We start from the raw sequence: 23,938 nt of genomic DNA, 5'->3' as shown, positions 1-23,938 counted from the left end.
CTTCTGGAATTTTCCATTTAATATTTTCAGACTGTGGTTGACCACAGGTAACTGAAACTGGGGATAACGAAACCGCAGATAAGGGAGGACTACTGTATCTTAGCCGCTGCTGCCTGAAGTGACAGAAAACAGTTGGGCAAACAATAGATTAACCAAAAAGCTTGGGAAGAAAGGCTGACAAGCGAGATACTCTCACATTTCTGGATGCAGGCCCTGTACATGCTTAGGGCTGTGAGTATGCTCAAAAAAGACCTGAGAAGGACCTAAGTTCTCACCTGCTGCTAATTTTGAGGCTCTTTGAAAGCAGAAAGTAAAGGCTAAGGCAGAGTTGTAAACTGCTTGTTCGAGTGTGGAAGGCAAGCCCCAACACATACACAGAGTCCATGGCAAAGACTAAAAGAATTTTTGGCTCCAAGCATTTAAGGAAATCTCTGTCTAATTACTAGCTGATCACTAAGCTAATGGAACAGGGACTTCAGCGGCCATACATGACAAGAAAATACAAAGTTTATAGAATTAGTTCAGAAAAGTCACTAACCACCAAAGAAAAACTACAACAAAAACTACAGTAAGTCCAACATAACAACAAATCCTGGAAAGGGAAGAGAATCTGATTTCCAGAGTTGCCAATTTATTATATTCACAATATCCAGTCTTCAACAACAACAATAATTACAAGGCCTGCAAAGAAACAATATGGTATGGCCCATACAAAGGAAAAAAGAAATAGAAACTGCCTGAGGAAGACTGGACAATGGACTTTCTAGACAAAAGCTTTAAATCAGCTATTTTAAATATGTCGACAAGGTAAAGGAAACCATGTCTAAAGAACTAAAGGAAAGTATGAGAACAATGTGTCACCTAATTGAGAACATCAATAAATAGATTAAAATTATTAAAAGGAATAAAAGAGAAATTATGAGGTTGAAAAGTGTAATAACAAATGAAAAATTCACTAGAGGGGCTCAACAGTAGATTTAAAGAGGCAAAAGAATCAGCAAACTTAAAGATAGATCTATTGAGATTATCTGGTCTGAGGAACAGAAAGAAAAGAGAATAAAGAAAAATAAACAAAGCCTCAGAGGCCTCTGGGATACATCAAGTATATCAACATCTGCATAACGAAAGTGATAAGAAGGGAGAAAAGAGAAGAAGGATGGAGGATGGGAGGAGAGAGAGAGAATATTTGAAAAACGAAGGTCAAATATTTCTGAAATTTGAAGCTCAATGAACTCCAAAAGGATAAACTCACAGAGATCCACATCTATGTACATCATAATCAAACTGTTAAAAGCTAAAGACAAAGAGAGAATCTTGAAAACAGGAAAGGAGAAGCAACTCCTCATTTACAAGGGATCCTCAATCAGATTAACATCTGATTTCTAATTAGAAACAATGGAGGCCAGAAGGTAGTGGGATGATGTATTCGAAGTACTGAAAGAAAAGATAGTAAACCAAAAATTATTTATTTGGCAAAACTATCCTTCAAAAATGAAGGAGAAATCAAGACATTCCCAGATAAACAAAAAGTGAAAGAATTCATTGCTAACAGACTGGGCCTACAAGTGCTAAAGGGAGTCCTTTAGAATGAAATGAAGGGACATGAGACAGTAACCCAATATGAAGAAATAAACACCAGGAAAGGTAAGTATCTAGGTAAATATAAAAGACAACACAAATGTATTTTTCATTTGTAATTCCTTTTCTTTTTTTAATCTCATCAAAAGACAACTGCATAAAGCAATAATGATAAATCTAGGTTGACAGGCACACAATATATAAAGCTTTAATCTGTGACAATAACAGATTATATGGGGGAAAGTTTTGTACACTATTGAGACTAAATTGGCATTAATCCTAACTAGATTGTTATTAATTAAGATGTTAATTTTAATCCCTAGAGAAACACAAAATGTATGTCTGCAGAAAGACTTGTATGTGAATATTCATAGCATCTTTATTTATGACAGCCCAAAAGTAGAATCCAACCAAATGTCCATTAGCTGATGAATGGATAAACAGTATGAGATACATCCATACAATGAAATATTATTCAGCCATGGGAGGAAATGAAGTACTGTTAAATACTACAAAATGGATGAACCTTGAAAATGTTATGCCAAGTCAAACACAAAGGCCACATACTGTATGATTCAAATTACATGAAATGTCTAGAATAGGAAATGCACAGAGATAGAAAGTAGATTCATGGTTGCCAGGCAAGGGGAGAGTAGAGAATTGGAGTAACTGCTAACAAGGAGGGTTATTTATTTATTTTTTTGGTGTGATGAAAATATTCTCAAATTAGATAGTGATGATGGTTGCACAATATAGTAAATAGGCTAAAACCACTGAAGGTGCATTTTTAACAGTGAATTGTATGTTATGTGAAGTATATCTCAATAAAAATGCTATAAAAAGGCTACAGCATACATCACATTTAATAGTGAAATGACAAAAATTTAATAAATAATGTTAATGATGAAATAAAAAATTCCAAAGATGAAAGCTATTTTTTTTTTAATTTTTTTTTTTGTGAGGAAGATCAGCCCTGAGCTAACATCCATGCCATTCCTCCTCTTTTTGCTGAGGAAGACTGGCCCTGGGCTAACATCTGTGCCCATCTTCCTCTACTTTATATCAGACGCCACCACAGCACGGCCTGACAAGTAGTGCATCGGTGCGCACCCGGGATCTGAACCCAGGCCACCAGCAGCGGAGTGCGTGCACTTAACCGCTATGCCACAGGGCTGGCCCCGAAAGCTCTTTTTGAGATTGGAAATCAAACAAGGATACTTACTATCATCACTTCTAGTCTCCATGTATTGGAGATTCTCATTAGCACAGAAGAAAAAAATGTATAATATTAGGAGAAATTATTAGAATTAAAAAATAAATTTAGCAAGGTTGCTGGGTACAAGATTATTATACAAAAATCAATTGTATTCCTATATATCAAATATAATTAGGAAGTGAAATTTAAGAAACAATATCATATACAATGTCATCTAAAATCACTAAATACCCAGAAAATAGCCAGTCCAAGAAAAAAATGTGCAATATGCACACACAAAAAGCTGCAACACATTATTTTAAAAAATATTTGAATGAATGGATTTATTCATAGGTTGTAGAGTCAATGCTGTCTGAATGCCAATTCTTCCAAAATTGATCTATATATTCAATGTAATCCCAATTGAACATCTCAGCTGAATAATTTGTGGAAAATGACAAGTTACCTTTTTTTTTTTTTGGTGAGGAAGATTGGCCATGAGCTAACATCTGTTGCCAATCTTCCTCTTTTTGCTGAGGAAGACTGGCCCTGAGCTAACATCCATGCCCATCCTCTATTTTGTATGTGGGACGCTGCCAATGCATGGCTTGATGAGTGGTGTGTGGGTCCACACCTGGGATCCGAACCCCATGAATCCTGTGCCATGGAAGCGGAACGCATGAACTTAACCACTATGCCACCAGGCTGGCCCCGAAAAGTTACTTTTAAATTAAATTTATATGAACATGTAAAGTGGCAATCTTCTAGAAGGAAAACAAATCTGGAAAATTACTGTACCAGATACCTATTATGAAGCTACAATAATTAAGACCGTGTGGTATCAGCACAATGATGGACAAGTAGATTAATGGAACAAAGTAGAAAGTCTGGAAACAGACCCACAGAGTTATGGACACTTGCTTTATGATACAGGTGGCATTTGTAGAACTGTAGGAGGCAGTCTTTTCATTAATTGGGATGGGGACAATGGGTCGGAAAACTTTTGGGAAAAAAAAAATTAAACTTGATCATTACTTCACACCAAACACAAAAATCAATTCCTGGGGATTACTGATCTAAAGGTAAAAAGTAGAATATTAAAGCTTCTAGAAATATTTGGAAATATCTTTATGACTTTGAGGTAGGAAAATATTTCTTAAACACAAACAAAAAACACCAAATAAGAGAAAGGAAAAGATTGATGATTAATATTAGTAACTCTGGGCATCAAAAGACACCATTAAGAGAGTGAAAAGGCAAGCCAGATTGGGAGAAAATATGTGCAAAAGACTAATTTCTGAAATATATAAAGAACTCTTTACAAATCAGTATGAAAAAACATAGGCAACCCAATAAAAAAAAACTTGAAAAGGCACTTCACATAGGAGGATATCAGTGTGCAACAAACATAGGAAAAGGTGTCCAATCTTATTCATCAAAGAATATGCAAATTAAATCATACATAGATATCACTACATACCTACCAGAATGGTTAAAATACAAAAGACTTGACCAAGTGTTGGCAAAGATACAGAGTAATCGGAATTTTCATATCCTGCTACTGAAGTATAAATTGATACAAACATTTAAAAAAAACAAAACTGTTGAGAAGTATTTACTGAAGTTGACCCTGCAACTTAACTCCAAAAAAAGAAATTTACACATAAGTGTACTAAAAGTACAATAATGTTCACAGGAAAATTATTCATTATAGCTGAAAACTGGAAACAACCCAAATCTCCAACAAAAATAAATTAAGCTATATTTCTAAATGGACTATTCTACAGCAATGAAAATGAACAAACTACTGCTACATACAATAATGGATAAATCTCACAAATGTAATGTTGACTAGAGGAAAGCAGATGCAAAAGAGTACACATGGGATGTGTTATGGACTGACTGTTTGTGTCCCCCTAAATCCATATGTTGAAATCCTAACCCCCAATGTGATGATATTAGGAAGTGGGGGCATTTGGGAGATGATTAGATCACAAGGGTGGAGCCCTCATAAATGGGATTAGCGCCCTTTTAAAAGAGACCCGAGAGAGCTCTCTCACCTCTTCCGCCATGTGAGGACACAGCAAGAAGACTGCTGTCTATGAATTAGGAAGAGGGCCCTCATCAGACACCGCATCTGCCGGCGCCTTGATCTTGGACTTCCCAGTCATCAGAACTGTGAGAGATAAATGTTTGTTGTTTAAGCCACCCAGTATATTACATTTTTGTTAGAGCAGCCTGAATGCACAAAGACAGGATGATTCCATTTATAAACCTCAAACAGCACGTAAAACTAATCTGTGGTATTACAAGTCAGGATAATCATTATGTTTGTGGAAGAAAAGAAAGGCAATAACCAGGAGGCAGCATGAATGAGGCTTCTGGACATTAGCAATGTTCTATTTCTTGATCTTGGCCATGGTTAACTTGCTTCACCTTGTGATAGTTCACTGAGCTGTATATTTTATGTACTTTTTTGTATGTATTTTACTCAATTAGACAAATTTTAAAAAGTTTATTTACCTGTTTTTTCTGTGATCTGTTCCTGTTTTCCAGCCAATCATCCATTTGTTCCTCAATTTCTTCTATAGAAGTTCCATGATCATAAGACTGAATATAGGCACTTTCTAAAGGCGTATATACAGGAAACTCAGGTTTTGGTTTTTTTACTTTAACTTTCTTCTGCTCTAAAAAATATTTAAAAGAACCAATTAACATAAGAATATAAGAATAAAAAGAATTTCTAACATTTTATTCATAGACCACATCTTGAAAGAAAACATCAATATTGTTCTTTCACCAAAATAGAATTGCTTTGCTAAAAATAGCCATAAGTTTTATTGTCCATTATCCACTGCATTGTTTTTAAATAGAACTCATGATGAGATGATGATTATGACATAACCACCATTTCAAATTGTGTACATCTTTAGTTTTCAAAGTACTTTTTATGAAACACTTCATTCTGGCACAATGGAAAGAGCCTGGTCATCAGTGTTTTAATTGTAATTTTACGATCTAATAGTTAAAATAATATTGGGCGAGTAACTTACCTCTGAGAACAAGTGTCCATTTTCTTATCTGTAAAAGACAGCTAAATCTAACCTCATAAAGTTGATGTGAGGAAAATTATATATCCCCTAACACACTACTTGGCACAAAATTGGCTCTTAGTAAATGGTATACATTCATCTTTTCAATATTTTACAAAGGCAAAATCTAATCTGACAGCGTCAGGGGTTGTCATCAATAGATGACTATCAATTGGCCTCTTCATTAAATCCCATTTTGATTAGAGAGTTAACATTGAGAAGCAACTCCATTCTTAATTACTATTATCAACCCCCCATCTCAGCCTTATAACTATATCTTCACCATCCTGTGTGTGTTTGTTTGCATATACTATAATGCCAGTGTAATAAAATTAATGATATTGGCATAAAAATAGACAAATTGCTAGAAGAGAATAGAGAATCCATAAATATTTTAATTCAGTGGGAAAAGGATTTAATAAATGATGCTGGCACAATTGACTATCCATTTGAAAGAAAACTGGACACTATCTTATACCATTTACAAAAATAAACCCTAGTTGTATAAGAGATTTGACTTTAAAAAGCAAAACAATAAAAATCTTGCAAACAGAAATATAAAAAAATACCTGTACTATTTAAAGGAAGAGGAAATCTTAACTAAGACTGAAAACCTAGATGCTATAAAAAAGATAAAAGATAGAATAAACAAATCAAGAGAGAAATAATAGATTTGGAAAGAACATCTATAATTCAGAGTACAAACAGAAAATTGATATATAGAATATATAAAGAGATCTTATAAACTGATAAGGGGATAAGCAGCCCAATAGAAAAAATGGCCAAAAATAATGTACATTAAGAACACAGTGCTGTGGGAACAGTTCTAGTTAAAAAGGATACTACCTTAACTAGAAATTACATGGTATCTATATTTACCTTATATATTACTATATATATATATACTATATTACTATATTTTACCCTATATTGTTCAATACCTTTATACTTCCAGGCTTTTGAGATGACAACTTGAAAAAGAACCAACCTGATACCATAATGGAAATTAGTAACTTAAATGACATATGAGTCTAATATAAAATTGTCAAAAATTAATCACCATGAGCCCAAAAAGGAGGCCAAGTATTTGTTTTTCAAAACTACTTTTCAGAGAAGAGGAAGAAGCCATATAACTGACATTACTCAGCTTCTCTCAATTTCTTTGTTTTGGACAACAAAGTACTGCTAAGGGAAAACACACATAAGCTGGAAACCATCTCATCAGTATTAATTTTGGCCATTTATGGAAAATCAGTTATAAAAAATAAGCAAATAAATCTGGTTATTTGTATTTATTTCTGGGGTGTTTCATCACAATCGCAAGTGTTTCACGTCTTTTTAAATAAGCATTTAAAAAATCACTTTAAAAAAGTAATATAAAACTTCCACTTCTAGAAAAATGGAGTAGAAGTACTTTTCCATAGTCCTCCCACTAAGAAAAACTAAAAATCCTAAATGTTACATACAAAAAAAATACAAGAATAATCTGAACGTTGGAGAGAAGACAGACGAGCTAGGTATGGCAGGACCCAATGAACAACCAACGTGGTGACTTCCCTGGGTTTTCTTTTGGCCTCGTATACCCCAACCTCAGAGCTGGAGAAGCTGGCAACCCAGAAACACTAACTGGCACAGACCAAAAAAACAAAAACAAAAACAAAAATCTCTAGCCAAAGGACCAGAAAAGTGGCAGCAAAGCAAGACAAAAATTTTAGATAACAACCAATCTACCTCAGGCAATTGAGACAGAAAAAACTGCGGCCCTACTCCTCCCCCATGCCAGCAAAGGCTAATGGGAATCCTAGACTTCTGCCATTGAGAAGCTGTAATGAGGAACTCCAGTCTCCCCATGGGTATGTAGATAGCCAGACCTTTATCCCCACTGAGAGATAATGAGGATCTTCCTTCCCCTGTGGAGTCAGTAAGAGAGCAAGTGGGTAGCCTGGATTTCCACATCCACACAGGGGTAATAAGATGTCCCTCCCCGTCTCTGCCAGGGTGGTTTTGGAGGAAGCCTAGAGGGTAGTCAGGGCTTTCACAACCGCCCAGTGCAAATGAGGTATACCCCTACAATATCAGTAGAGGTCAGGTGGGGAATATAAGCAGGCATTCTTGCCTATCCCACCAAGGTGTTATCAGCGGAGGCCTACTGGCAAGCAGAAACACCCACACCTGCCCAACCCCGGGAGCATCCACAGTCACCTTCTCCCTCAGCTGTAATATAGGTCATGAAGGGAACCTGGACTTCCACCCCTACCTGACTGTAACAAGGCAGCAACAATCCCTTTCCACTGTTAGAGCATTGTCAGAGAATATCAGGTAAAATAGAAGAGTTAAATAAGATCCAGAGTCTTATAATACCCTAAATGTCTGAGTTTTAATTAAAAAATCACTCACCATACCAAGAACCAAGAATATTTCAATTTTAATGAAAAAGATAATCAATAGATGCCAACAACAAGATGAAAGATATATCCAAATTATCTGACTAGGATTTTAAAGTAGGCATATAAAAATGGTTTGACAAGCAATAATAAACATTTTTAAGGCAAATGAAGAAATAAAGAGTCAACAGCAAGGAAACAGAAGATATACAGAAGAACCAAATGGAAATATAAGAACTGAAAAGTATACTAACTAAAATTAAAAACTTATTGGATGGGGGCTCAAAATGGAGAAGACAGAGAAAAGAATCACTGAAGTTAAAAATAGAATAATAGAATTTGCCCAATCTGAAAAACAGAGAAAATAGACTGGAAAAAAAAAAAAAGATGATCAGAGTCTTGGGGACTTTTGGGACTATAAGAAAAGATTTAACATTCATGTCACAAAATTCCTGAAAGAGAAAAAGAGGGTAGGGCTGAAAGAGTATTCAAAGAAATAATGCCTGAAAACTTGCAAAGTTGGCAAAAGACATAAACCTACAGATTCAAGAAGCTGAGTGAACTCCTAACAAGATAAATCCAAAGAAATCCATGCCAAGGTTGTCCGAGTCAAAATTTTGAAAAATAAGGGAAAAGAAAAATATCGTAAGAGTAGCAAGAGAAAAATGAGACCTTACCTGTAGTGGAAAAAGAAGTCAAATTACAGTAGATTTTACATGAAAAAACATGTAGACCAGAAGAAAGTGGCACAACATTTTTCAAGTGCTGAAAGAAAAGAACTGGCAACTCAAAATTCCATATCCAGTGAAAATACCCCCCAGGAATAAAAGGGGAACCAAGATATCTGCAGATGAAGAAAAACTAAGAGAATTTGTTACCAGCTGACCTATCTGATAATAATGGCTAAAGGAAGTTCTCTAAACAGAAAGGAAATCATAAAAGAAAAAAAATCTTAAAACAATAGGAAGGAAGAAAGAACAAGAGAAGAAGTAAAAATATGGGTAAATACAATATTTTCCTCCTCCTCTTGAGTTTTCTAAGTTATGTTTGACAACTGAATCGAAATTATAATATTCAATGTATGTAGAGAAACTATTAAGACAATTATATGTGGGAGAGGTAAATAGATGTAAAGGGAGGTAATGTTTCTATAGGTCACTTTAGATGGTAAGTTGTTGACACCAAGAGATTGTGATAAGTTATGTAGAGCCCCATGAAAAAAGCTATACAAAGTGACACACTAAAAAAACACAATTACAAATCCAATTGGAATTCTAAAAAAATATTCAAGTAACCCACAGGAAAGCAGGAAGAAGAAAACAGAGAAATAAAAAACAGAGAGAACAAATAGAAAACACAAAATAAAATGGCAAACTTAAGCCCTAATATCAATAATTACATTAAATGAAAATGGTCTAAATACACCAATTAAAAGGTAGAGATTGGTACAGTGGATGAAAAGTCATGACCTACGTATATGCTATCTATAAGAAACTCATTTCAATTATAACAATATGGTATTTGAAAGTAAAAAGATTGAGAAAGATATACCAAACAAACATTAATCAAAAGAAAGCAGGAGGCCAGCCTGGTGGCGCAAGCGGTTAAGTGTGCGCACTCCACTGCTGCGTCCCGGGGTTCACCGGTTCGGATCCCCGGCGCGCACCAACGCACCGCTAGTCAAGCCATGCTGTGGCCGATGTCCCATATAAAGTAGAGGAAGACGGGCATGGATGTTAGCCCAGGGCCAGTATTCCTCAGCAAAAAGAGGAGGATTGGCAGATGTTAGCTCAGGGCCGCTCTTCCTCACAAAAAAAGAAAGAAACTGACAAAATGTTTGGGCCGGCCCCGTGGCTTGGTGGTTAAGTGAGCGCGCTCCACTGCTGGCGACCCGGGTTCGGATCCCGGGCTCGCACCGACGTGCTGCTTCTCCGGCCATGCTGAGGCCGCGTCCCACATACAGCAACTAGAAGGATGTGCAGCTATGACACACAGCTATCTACTGGGGCTTTGGGGGGAAAAAATAAATAAATAAAATCTTAAAAAAAAAAAAAAAAAAAGAAAGCAGGAGTAGCTATCTTAATATCAGATAAAGTAGACTTCAGAGCAAAGAAAATTACCAGGGACAGAGAGAGACACGATATTATGATAAAAAAGGTCAATCTACCAAGAGGACATAGCAATCCTAAATGGGAAGTATGCATGAAACAACAGAGCTGCAAAATACATGAGGCAAAAAATGATGGAACTAAAAGGAGAAATAAACAAATTCACAATTACTGTCAAAGACTTCAACATCTCTCTTTTAACAATTGATAGGATAACTAAACAGAAAATCAGTAAGGATATAGAAGAACTCAACAATACTATCAACCAACTGGATCTAATTTATATTTACAGAGCACTCCATTCAAGAACAACAGAACACACACTCTTTTCAAATGCCCATGGAACATATACTAAGATAGACCATATCTTGGATCATAAAACATACCTCAACAAACATAAATGAATTGAAATCATACAGAGTAGGCTTTCTGATGAAAATGGAATCAAACTAGAAATCAATAACAGAAAGATAAAAGAAAAATCCTCAAACACTTGCAAAGTAAACAACATAACTTCTAAATAATCCATGTATCAAAGAAAAATTCTGAAGGAAAAAAATGAACTGAATCTAATGAAAATACAATATATCAAAATATGTGGGACATGCTAAAACAGTGCTAAGAGTAAAATTTACAGTACCAGAAGCTTACACCAGAAAAGATGAAAAGCTTCAAGTCAATAATCTAAGCTTCTACACCAAGAAACTAAAAGCAAAACAAAACAAAAAAAAGAAGCAGAAGGGGGAAAATAATAAAAATAAGAACAGAAATCAATGAAATTGAAAATTAAAGCAATAGAGAAAATCAATGAAACAAGGAACTGGTTTTTTGAAAAGTTAAATAAAACTGACAAACATCTGGCAAAACTGACAAAAAAGTGAGAAAACAAAAGTTACCAATGTTAGCACTGAAACAGGAGAAATCACTAACAGGACATGCAGACATCAAAAGGATAATAAGAAAACATCAGGAAAAACTCTACACACATAAAAACTTGACAGTTTAGATGAAACTGACCAATTACTTAAAAAATACAAACTACAGCTGGCACTCTGTATCCACAGGTTCTGCATCCTCAGATACAAAGGGGTAACTAAAGGACTTGAGAATCAGAGGATTTTTGGTATCCAAGGGGGGTCCTGGAACCAATCCCCTGTGGATACTGAGGGACGACTGTACCCCAACTCACCCATGAAAATGATATATGAAGTAGATATTTGAATAGCCCTGTAACTATAAAGAAAACTTAATTTTTAATTTAAAAAGTCTCAAAAAAGAAATATCCAGGCTTAGATGGTTTCACTAGAGAATTCTACCAAATGTTTAAAGAATTAACACCAATTCTACACAGTCCCTTTCAGAAAAGAAGAGCGAACACTTCCCAATTCATATATAATGCTGGTATTACCTTGATATGAAATCATACAAAGACAGTACAAAAACAGGAAACTATAGACTCACATGAAATCTCTCACGAAAATAGATGCAAATCCCCTTAACAAAATACTAGCAAATAGCATTCAGCAATATATAAAAAGAATTATACACCATGACCACATGGTATTTACTGCAGGAATGCAAGTCTGGTTCAAAATTCAAAATTTAATCAATATAATCCAGCATATTACAGGCCAAACACCATCTACAAAAATTACCTCAAAATCGATCAAAGACCTAAATGTAAGACTTAAAACTATAAACGTCTTGAAGAAAATACAGGGCAAAAGCTTCATGACATTGGCAATGATTTCTTTGATATGACACCAAAGGCAACAAAAGAAAAAACAGACAAAACTAGACTTCGTGAGAATTAAAACCTTTTGTGCATCAAAAGACAATATTGACAGAGTAAAAACGCAACCCAAAGAATGGGAGAAAATATTTGCAAATCATATATCTGATAAGGGATAATATCCAGAATATATAGAGAACTCCTAAAACTCAATGACAAAAAAACAAACAATCTGATTCAAAATTGGGTACAGGACTTGAAGAGACATTTCTCCAAAGAAACACTCATTAGGATGGCTATAATTAAAAAAAAAAACCCCAAAAAACAAATGAAAACAAAACCCAGAAAATAACAAGTGTTGGCAAGGATATGGAGAAATTGGAACCCTGTGCACTGTTGGTGGGAATGCAGAACAGTACGGCAATATGGAAAACAGTATGGTGGTTCCTCAAAAAATTAAAAATGGAATTACCATATGATCCAGCAATTCCACTTCTGGGTATATACCCAAACAACTGAAACCAGGGACTCAAGAGGTGTTTGTACACCTATGTTCATAGCATGGGAGGAGGTGAGAATGTGGAGTTACTGTTTAATGGGTACAGAGTTTCAGTTTTGCAAGATGAATAGAGCTACGGGAGATGGATGGGGGTGATGCTTGCACAACATTATGAATATATTTAATATCACTAAACTCACACTTAAAAATGGTTAAGATGATAAATTTTATGTGTATTTTGCCACAATAAAAAATATTGGGGGGAAAAGCAATATAGTGGTTTTATTGCAGCAATCATCAAAAAAAATCCTAATATTACATGAATAGGCACTTGTGGCTTGGGATACAGTTTCCAGTGACAGCATCATGCATGGATTCAAAAGGACCCTATCCCATTATATATGGAAATAAAGATGATATAATACTCTGTCACATAAGCTGCGTTGAGCACTCAAAAAGTAGTTTTATTGATGACAAAGATCCTCTTGTCAAAAATGTTGTTGAAGAATTTTAATAAATTGCTTTAAGAAGTACTAAGTAGAAAAGAGCAATGCAGTATTTCTAAACTCATAATTAATTCAACAAGTATTTACTGAGTGCCTACCAGGTACCTGGCATTGTTCTAGGCTCTGGGGTTACAGCTATAAACAAGACAAACAAAGATATCTGCCTGCATGGAACTTATAAACTGATATATTATTTTATGTAAAGTATATTAAATAGGTACTAATTTCCAAATTAATAAGTAAAATTTTAGTTGAAATTTGATGAGATAATCTATAGCTATAAATGTTTATAAATTCAATTGGATAAAAACTTTTTGAATCATTTTAATGGGAAAAGATTGCATTATATTTAAGCATACACAGCATTACAATTTGAAATATTGAGGGAACTGTAAATTTATACTCAAGCTGTATGATTTTAAAAATTCACATTCCTTTATTATTAGAGCAAAGTACCTAGGAAATAACACTATTTTTTTTAGATATTCTTTGCCTACCTTAAACTCTGGGGACTAGGGCTCCTATCAGGTTATAATATATAATGTGGTTCATAAGTTAAGGTACAGAGTTTCTATTTGCTCATGTTTCCAAAGGTACTGGAGCTACCGATTGGTTATAGGCCTTTCCATAAGTTATCTCAAACAGTATATTCTCCCATCCTTGAGCACCATATATTACCACAGGAAAACTGTTCTCACCTAAATTGGGGCCCTCTGCCCTATCTCTTTCGCCCTCTTCCCCACCAACCCCTGAATCAACTTACGAATCAGCACCAGTGTCTCCTTTCCTCACGAACCTGAGTTTTCCAGAAAACCTTAGGGAAGGTGAATGTTTTTGCATCCTGCCACCCTAAAGAGGCATAATCTGTCCCCCATCTTCTCACTGACCCCTTGGCACCTCTACTTAGGTTCATCACTGGGGCACACAACAGGGACCACAAAACAAGAAGAAAAGCATAATGTTTGGAACTATTATTTCTACAGATAAGTACTTGACAGTAGGGTTTTGATTACTTGATTTTGTGTCTGTTCTTAAATCATATATGGTACAGAGAAAAAGATAAAGGAAATATTAAGCTTTACTTCTATCCTTCCTCCCCCGCCTTTTGTCTATTCAAATTTTAACATTACAACCAATTTCTTTATAAAAGAACTCTTTTTTTTTTTTTTTAAAGATTTTATTTATTTTATTTTTCCCAAAGCCCCAGTGGATAGTTCTGTGTGTCGTAGCTGCACATCCTTCTAGTTGTTGTATGTGGGACTCGGCCTCAGGATGAACGGAGAAGCGGCGCCTCGATGCGCACCCGGGATCCGAACCCGGGCCACCAGCATCGCAGCGCGCGCACTTAACCACCAAGCCACAGGGCCGGCCCTAAAAGAACTCAAATGTATTTTTTTTTCCATTCATGATATGGGCTGTTTCACTATAGTACTTAGAGTTCACATCTATTGACTTAGAATAAAACTCATGTAATTAGAGAATATATAAAAATATCATTAACACTGAAACAGTCTTACATTTATAAATATTCAGCTTACGTTTTTAAACCTAAATCATAAAATTGACTAAAAATTTATAATAAAAAAATTTTTCCAAATAGATACCATATTTTTGGCATAAAGACTTCCCAGAAGAATGATATTTATTTTTAAGAAATTACCCTTTTCATATTTCCCCCTCTAAAATACCACTTTAATAAGACCACCACACCCTTCTCAATGTAGTTCTGGGGTAGCCCTCAGAGAATACTGCACAATCTCGGCAGTAAAGCAGATAGACTGGAGGGCAGATTAGCAATTAGGTCATGAAAAACAGGCAGCATAAAACAGCTATTGCTAATCTGCATGAGATGCACTTACTCAATTAAGCTGATGGAAATGTTATTATGAACTCAGTATTCCAATGATGGTCTTTAAAATTAAGAAGGATAGGGGCAAATGAAATGCACACTGGGGGATTTGGGACCTTTATATATTAATTCCAAAGTATACAATGCAGAACACTGTAATGAAGTTAACAAAATTAATTAAAAGATTCTTTGCATGTAGCCATTAGAGACTATATTTAAAAATACATGACAGTTTCTGACATTATTAACAGTAATGTGACTGTTCTTTAACATTCTTAATGTTGATACCATCACCTTTTCCAAATATGCCACTGATACCAAAACATGAGCGACAGAGGTCTTATTACTCAGAGCCTAGTATGAGTATTGTTTTTAATGTGCTTTCTGGTAGTTTTTCCATTTTGAGTTTCAAGAAATGACAAGCTATTGATGAATTTTCAAACTTTTTAGAAGAATATTACACATTTTTACTGGCGCACAGAGAGTTTTCAGATATTTACATATTTTAAAATTTGTGTTTTATATAATCTTTTTTATTAAACAATAATAACAAAGTAGGAGAGAATTACTAAATCTGAGAATTGCCATCAAACTCTTAGGCACAACAAAAATCTTTGAACAATTTTGGAAAAATGGTAGCAAACTTCAAAAGCAGTTTTTGTATTGTGATAAACACTTTATGTTTAACCCTATTTTCAAAGTTGTAGTGTGCATACTTAATCCATTATTATTGGAGAATTCATATATGCCAAAATTGAGGCGGAGTCAAGATGGCGGCGTAAGCAGACTCGGAACTCACCTCCTGCCATGGACACAGCCAATTTACAACTACCCGTGGAAAAATTACCCCTGAGACAGAACTGAAAACTGCATAAGAGGAACTCCTGCAACAACGGACAATCCTAACTGAGGTAGAGGAGGCAGAGACTCCCTTCTGGAGAGGAAAACGCCGCCTTCACAAGCCGCCAGCGTCACGGCCGCCGGGAGCAGCGCACAGGTACGCAGCCTCCCTGGAGGCGCGGGGCCCTGAGCCGGGGAGCGCCCCCGCTGTGGGCATTTTGTGAACCCAGCACAATCGAGACCAGTGGCATAATATCTGACTTTGCCTGCTACTAAAACACTGGGGAGTACCCCCAGAAAACCCGGTTCACAAAGAAACTAAAACTGGCTCTTAAAGGGCCCGCGCGCAAACTTACCCGTTTCAGAAAGCATCCTAAAATCACCAGAAAGAAAGGTGCACAGTGCTGTGGTGAAAAGAGACTCAACTAATAGGCCCTGAGTGCATCTCGGTGAGGGGTGAGACCTCTCCAGGGACTGGGACATTGGCGGCGGTCATTGTTGTGGCCCGGTGTGGGCGTGCTGACACAGATGCCATTGGAGTTCTCCCTGAGGCCTGCTAGCCCAGGGTCTGCCCCACCCGCTAAAGCACCCATTTAATCCAGCTCAGCCAGGGCAGGCAGCCCACCCTAGAGACTGGCCCCACCCAACAACAAGCCCTCAGGCAACGTGTGGGCCTGCATAGATTGGTGACTGGATTTTCTGCAGCCTGGCAACTGAGCCGACTTGAGCGGGGCAGGGTGTGCACAAGGAGCGGGTGGAGAGTGTGGGGTGGTGGCGGAGTGTGTGGGGCTCCTGCCGTGGAGAGACTGGGTCCGCTTGGGGAGGTCGGAGCGCTCACACGGGGCAGGACTGTGTTGACTGTGTGTGTGGACCTGTGGGTGGCAGGGTTTGTCAGCTGCAGAAGACTTGGGCTTCTCAAAGACCCACATAGGAGGTTTGCCCCACCTTCCAAAGCCTGAAACGATTGGGTGCTCCTGTGCCTGAGGCCAGCCCCACCCAGCTGCAATCCTCAGAGAGCTGACAAGAGACCTAATAGGCTAGAGGCTTACAGCAATTGTAAGGCCCTGAGCCTAACAACCTGCCACGCTGGGGGCCTACTCACTTAAAAGAAATACTGGGGACGGCCCCGTGGCTTAGCGGTTAAGTGCGCGCGCTCCGCTGTTGGCGGCCCGGGTTCGGATCCCGGGCGCGCACCGACGCACCGCCTCTCCGGCCATGCTGAGGCCGCGTCCCACATACGGCAACTAGAATGGATGTGCAACTACGACATACAACTATCTGCTGGGGCTTTGGGGGAAAAATAAATAAATAAAATCTTTAAAAAAAAAAAAAAAAAAGAAATACTGCAACACAAATGTGGTATTAGAACTTGCAGCCAACTGTGCTGGGGCTCCCCACACCTGATAAAGAGACTGAAGGGCCCACAACAACTACAAGCAGCTGAGCATTACAACAGCTGGCCAGGAGCATAACTCAGCCTCCCTGGGTGCCTATGGGAGAGCAAACAGGCCACAACAGAAGGACACACGTAGCCCACATAGGGGTCAACCCTGGAACATTGAGAACTGAGGGAAGCACACTGGAAGCCTCCTAAGGCATCACTTACATAAGGTCACCTATCCAAGAGCAGGAGATGTAGCTGACCTACCTAATACGTAGACACAAGCACAGGGAAAGAGGCAAAATGAGGAGGCAAAAGAATACATACCAAGTAAGGGAACAGGACAAAACCCCAGAAAAGGAACTAAGTGAAACAGAAATGAGCAACCTACCTGACAGAGAGTTCAAACTAAAAGTGTTGAGGATGCTCACTGATCTGGGGAGAAGAATAGATGAACTCAGTGAGAATGTCAACAAAGAAATGGAAGATATAAAAAAGAACCAATCAGAAATGAAGAATACAATACTGGAAATGAAAAATTCATTAGAGGGACTCAAAAGAAGAGTAGAGGATACAGAAGAATGGATCTGTGAGCTGGATGAAAGACTAGAAGAAATTACCCAAGGTGAACAGGTAAAAGAGAAAAGAATTAAAAAGAGTGAGGACAGTCTAAGGGACCTCTGGGACAACATCAAGCGCACTAACATCCGTGTTATAGGTGTCCTGGAAGGAGAAGAGCGAGACAAGGGGGCAGAGAATCTATTTCAAGAAATAATAGATGAAAACATCCCTAACCTAAGGAAGGAAACAGACATCCAGGTACAGGAAGCACAGAGAGCCCCAAACAAGATAAACCCAAAGAGGCCCACACCAAGACACATCATAATCACAATGTCCAGAATTAAAGATAAAGAGAGAATCCTAAAAGCTGCAAGAGAATGTCAAGTTACATACAAAGGAAACTCCATAAGGCTATCAGCTGACTTCTCAGCAGAAACCTTACAGGCTAGAAGAGAATGGCATGATATATTTAAAGTGCTAAAAGGAAAAAACTTACAGCTGAGAATACTCTACCCAGCAAGGTTATCATTCAAAATGGAAGGAGAGATCAAAATTTTCCCAGATAAGCAAAAATTAAAGGAGTTTGTCACCAAGAAACCAGTGCTACAAGAAATGTTAAAGGGACTGATTTAAGGGGAAAAGAGAAGACCACAAATAGGAAAAATTATCTATTTCCATGATAAGAGGGTCATGGATACAAATACACAAAAAAGAGATTAGATATGATATCCAAACATAAAAGGAGGGAGGAGGGGAGTTAAGAGTACAGCTTTCAGACAGAGGTCAAACTAAAGTGACCATCAATTCTGTATAGAAGAAGAAAGGAACAGAGAAGGACTACTAAAACACTGAGAAAAAAAAAAAAGGTAAAAAATGGCAGGAAGTACATACTTATCAATAGCTACTTTAAACGTCAATGGACTAAATGCTCCAATTAAAAGGCATAGCGTGGCTGACTGGATAAAAAAACAAGACCCATATATATGCTGCATACAAGAGACACACTTCAGACCTAAAGACACTCACAAACTGAAAGTGAAGGGATGGAAAAAGATACTCCACACAAATGGCAATGAAAAGAAAGCTGGGGTAGCAGTACTCATATCAGACAAAATAGACTTTAAAACAAAAACCGTAAAAAGAGACAAAGAAGGGCATTACATAATGATCAAGGGAACAATCCAACAAGAGGATATAACACTTGTAAATATCTATGCACCCAATGTAGGTGCACCTAAATATATAAAGCATTTATTAACAGACATAAAAACAGAAATAGACAGTAACACAATAACAGTAGGGGACTTTAACACTCCACTTACACCAACGGATAGATCATCCAAACAGAAGATCAATAAGGAAACATTGGCCTTAAATGACACTTGAACAGATGGACCTAGTAGATATATACAGAGCATTCCATCCAAAAACCAAAGAATACACGTTCTTTTCAAATGCACATGGAACATTCTCCAGGATTGATCACATATTAGGCCACAAAACAAGTCTCCATAAATTTAAGGAGACTGAAATAATACCAAGCATCTTTTCTGACCACAACGGTATGAAACTAGAAATCAACTATAGGAAGAAAATCAGAAAAGCCACAAATACGTGGAGATTAAACAAAATGCTACTGAACAACGACTGGGTTAACGAAGAAATCAAAGAAGAAATCAAAAAATACCTGTAGACAAATGAAAATGAAAATACGACATGCCAGAATTTATGGGATACAGCAAAAGCAGTTCTAAGAGGGAAGTTTATAGCGATACAGGCCTATCTCAACAAATAAGAAAAATCTCAAATAAACAATCTAACAATGCACCTAAAGGAACTAGAAAAAGAAGAACAAACCAAGCCCAAAATCAGTACAAGAAGGGAAATAATAAAAATCAGAGCAGAAATAAATGAAATAGAGACTTAAAAAAATAGAAAAAATTAATAAAACCAAGAGCTGGTTCTTTGAAAAGATCAACAAAATTGACAAATCTTTAGCTAGACTCACAAAGAAAAAAAGAGAGAAGGCACAAATAAGTAAAATCAGAAATGAAAGAGGAGAGGTTACAACAGACACCTCGGAAATACAAAAGATTATAAGAGAATACTATGAAAAGCTATACGCCAACCAATTCAACAATCTGGAAGAAATGGATAAATTCTTAGAATCATACAACCTTCCAAAACTGGATCAAGAAGAAGTAGAGAATTTTTTTTTTTTTTTTTTTTTTTTTTAAAGATTTTATTTATTCATTTTTTTCCCCCCAAAGCCCCAGTAGATAGTTGTATGTCATAGGTTCACATCCTTCTAGTTGCTGTACGTGGGACTCGGCCTCGCGTTGGACAGAGAGGTGGTGCGTGCCTTGGGGCGCGCCCGGGATCTGAACCCGGGCCGCCAGCATCAGAGCGCACGCACTTAACCACTAAGCCACGGAGCCGGCCCAGAAGTAGAGAATTTGAATAGACCAATCACCAGTAAGGAGATCAAAACAGTAATCACAAACCTCCCCAAAAATAAAAGTCCAGGACCAGACAGCTTCCCTGGGGAATTCTACCAAACATTCAAAGAAGACTTAATACCTATCCTTCTCAAACTCTTCCAAAAAATTGAGGAGGGGGGGAAGCTCCCTAACTCATTCTACGAAGCTGACATTACCCTGATACCAAAACCAGACAAGGACAACACAAAAAAAGAAAATTACAGGCCAATATCACTGATGAACATCGATGCAAAAATCCTCAACAAAATACTAGCAAATCGCATACAACAATACGTTAAAAAGATTATACACCATGATCAAGTGGGATTTATTCCAGGGATGCAGGGATGGTTTAACATTCGCAAATCAATCAACGTAATACACCACATTAATAAAATAAAGAGTAAAAATCACATGATCATCTCAATAGATGCAGAGAAAGCATTTGACAAGATACAGCATCCATTTATGATGAAAACTCTGAATAAAATGGGTATAGAAGGAAAGTACCTCAACATAATAAAGACCATATATGAGAAACCCACAGCTAATATCATCCTCAATGGTGAAAAACTGAAAGCCATCCCTCTAAGAACAGGAACCAGACAAGGAGGCCCACTGTCACCACTCCTATTTAACATAGTACTGGAAGTCCTAGCCAGAGCAATCAGGCAAGAGAAAGAAATAAAAGGGATCCAACTTGGAAAGGAAGAAGTGAAACTGTCACTATTTGCAGATGACATGATTTTATATATAGAAAACCCTAAAGAATCTACCAGAAAACTTTTAGAAGTAATAAACGAATATGGTAAAGTTGCAGGATACAAAATCAACATACAAAAATCAGTTGCATTTCTGTACACTAACAACGAAGTAGCAGAAAGAGAAATTAAGAATACCATCCCATTTACAATTGCAACAAAAAGAATAAAATACCTAGGAATAAATTTAACCAAAGAGGTGAAAGATCTGTACACTGAAAACTATAAAACATTTCTGAAAGAAATTGAAGAAGACATAAAGAAATGGAAAGATATTCCGTGCTCTTGGATTGGAAGAATTAACATAGTTAAGATGTCCATACTTCCTAAAGCCATCTATAGATTCAATGCAATCCCTATCAAAGTTCCAACAACATTTTTCACAGAAATAGAACAAAGAATCCTAAAATTTATATGGAACAACGAAAGACCCCGAATAGCTAAAGGAATCCTGAGAAAAAAGAACAAAGCTGGAGGTATCACACTCCCTGATTTCAAAATATACTACAAAGCTATAGTAACCAAAACAGCATGGTACTGGCACAAAAACAGACACACAGATCAATGGAATAGAATCGAAAGTCCAGAAATAAACCCACACATCTATGGACAGCTAATCTTTGACAAAGGAGCCAAGAACATACAATGAGGAAAAGAAAGTCTCTTCAACAAATGGTGTTGGGAAAACTGGATAGCCACATGCAAAAAAGTGAAAGTAGACCCTTACCTTACACCACACACAAAAATTAACTCCAAATGGATTAAAGACTTGAATGTAAGACCTGAAACTGTGAAACTTCTAGAAGAAAACATAGGCAGTAAGCTCTTCGACATTGGTCTTAGCAACATATTTTCAAACACCACGTCTGACCAGGCAAGAGAAACAATAGAAAAAATAAACAAACGGGACTACATCAAACTAAAAAGCTTCTGCACAGCAAAGGAAACCATCAACAAAACAAAAAGACAACCTAATAATTGGGAGAAGATATTTGCAAAACATACTTCTGATAAGGGCTTAATCTCCCCAATATATAAAGAACTCACGCATCTCAACAACAAAAAAACTACCAACCCAATTAAAAAATGGGCAAAAGACCTGAACAGACATTTCTCCAAAGAAGATATACAGATGGCCAACAGACACATGAAAAGATGTTCAAAATCACTAACTATCAGGGAAATGCAAATCAAAACTACAATGAGATATCACCTCACGCCCGTCAGAATGGCTATAATTAACAAGACAGGAAACAACATGTGTTGGAGAGGATGTGGAGAGAAGGGAACTCTCATACACTGCTGGTGGGAGTGCAAACTGGGGCAGCCACTATGGAAAACTGTATGGAGATTCCTCAAAAAATCAAGGATAGAACTACCATATGATCCAGCTATTCCACTGTTGGGTATTTATCCAAAGAACTTGAAAACACCAATTTGTAAAGGTCCATGCACCCCTGTGTTCATTGCAGCGTTATTCACAATAGCCAAGACTTGGAAGCAACCTAAGTGCCCATCAAGGGACGAATGGATAAAGAAGATGTGGTATATATACACAATGGAACACTACTCAGCCATAAGAAACGATGAAATCCAGCCATTTGTGACAACATGGATGGACACTGAGGGTATAATGCAAAGTGAAATAAGTCAGAGGGAGGTCAAATACCGCATGATTTCCTTCATTAAGCAGTAGATAATAACAACAATAAACAAACACATAGGGACAGAGATTGGATTGGTGGTTACCAGAGGGGAAGGGGGGAGGGAGGAGGGTGAAAGGGATAATTCGGTACATGTGTGTGGTGATGGGTTGTAATTAGTGTTTTGGTGGTGAACATGATGTGATCTGTGCAGAAATAGAAGTACAATGATGTACACCTGAAATTTTTACAATGTCATAAACCAATGTTACTGCAATAAACATATATGCCAAAATTGTAACAATTAAGTGGTTTGTTACAAAGACATAAAAAATAAGTAGTGTGTTAATTGTAACAATTAAGTGGTTTGTTACAAACACACACATAAGTTGTGTGTTAACTGTAACAAGTAGTTTGTTACAAAGACTACATAAAAATAAGTGGTGTGTGGTAAAATAAATCCTCAGGATGTAATGTACAGCATGGCGACTATAGTTAATAATACTGTATTGTATATTTGAGAGCTGCTCAGAGAGTAAATCTTAAAAGTTCTCATCACATGAAACAAAATTTGTAACTATGTGTGGTGATGGATGTTAACTAGACTTATTGTGGTGATCAGTTAGCAATATATACATACGCTGAATCATTTTGTTATACATCTGAAATCAGTATAATGTTATATATGTCCATTGTATCTCAAGAAGAAAAAAAGGTAAGTCTATGAAAGCAATGAAATTGGTGTATTCACACTGACTCTACAGGCAAATTTTGAGTGAGTTTGATATTTTTCTCTTTTCTTGTAAATGTGATTTTTCCCCCTCCTTTTGACTATTCTTAAAAGGCTTAGAAAGTTTTATGTAACAATTTTACTTAAAAATAACAATTACATAAAAATTATATTTAGAGTTTCATTTATTCATTGACTTATTCAATTTAATTAAAACCATTTCAACAATTCCCATAACATCAGCTTCTAGTTCAATCTTAGGTTTAATTTAACAATAATAATCATTTGCCCACCCTTACTCCCCACACACGCATCAGTCAACCTGAATATGTAATCCTTGATCATCCTAAACTCTTCCCTCTTAACAGAAGTCTGCTTTAAATAATTATCTGGTTGATTTGAATATTATTTGGTATTTGTAATTGTCAAAACTTTTTGAATTAAATTACGTGTTCCTTGAAACAATGTTCTATACAGTGTAGGTGTTCTTAATGACACTCATTAATATTCATAGCATTATATTAATTCATATATTCATTCATTCATCTACTTAATAAACATTTACTAGGTGCCAGGACACTGTATTCAATGCTGCAGAC

At 36.7% G+C, this 23,938-nt stretch overlaps 1 protein-coding gene across 1 annotated transcript in view; it reads right to left on the bottom strand.

The window, feature by feature from the left end:
• DNAJC1 (DnaJ heat shock protein family (Hsp40) member C1) overlaps positions 1-23,938 on the bottom strand; it is a 227,282-nt gene that overhangs the window by 99,279 nt on the left and 104,065 nt on the right. Inside the window, exon 8 of the mRNA XM_004425444.3 lies at positions 5,297-5,460. Coding sequence (XP_004425501.3) covers positions 5,297-5,460 — 164 coding nt within the window. The remainder of the gene's footprint in view (positions 1-5,296; positions 5,461-23,938) is intronic.

The sequence above is a fragment of the Ceratotherium simum genome, chromosome 32, assembly GCF_057802395.1.
Source record: "Ceratotherium simum simum isolate JZ-2026a chromosome 32, ASM5780239v1, whole genome shotgun sequence".
Lineage (NCBI taxonomy): Eukaryota > Metazoa > Chordata > Mammalia > Perissodactyla > Rhinocerotidae > Ceratotherium > Ceratotherium simum.
Note: the sequence above shows the minus strand (reverse complement) of the source record. Positions and strands in the feature narration are given on the sequence as shown.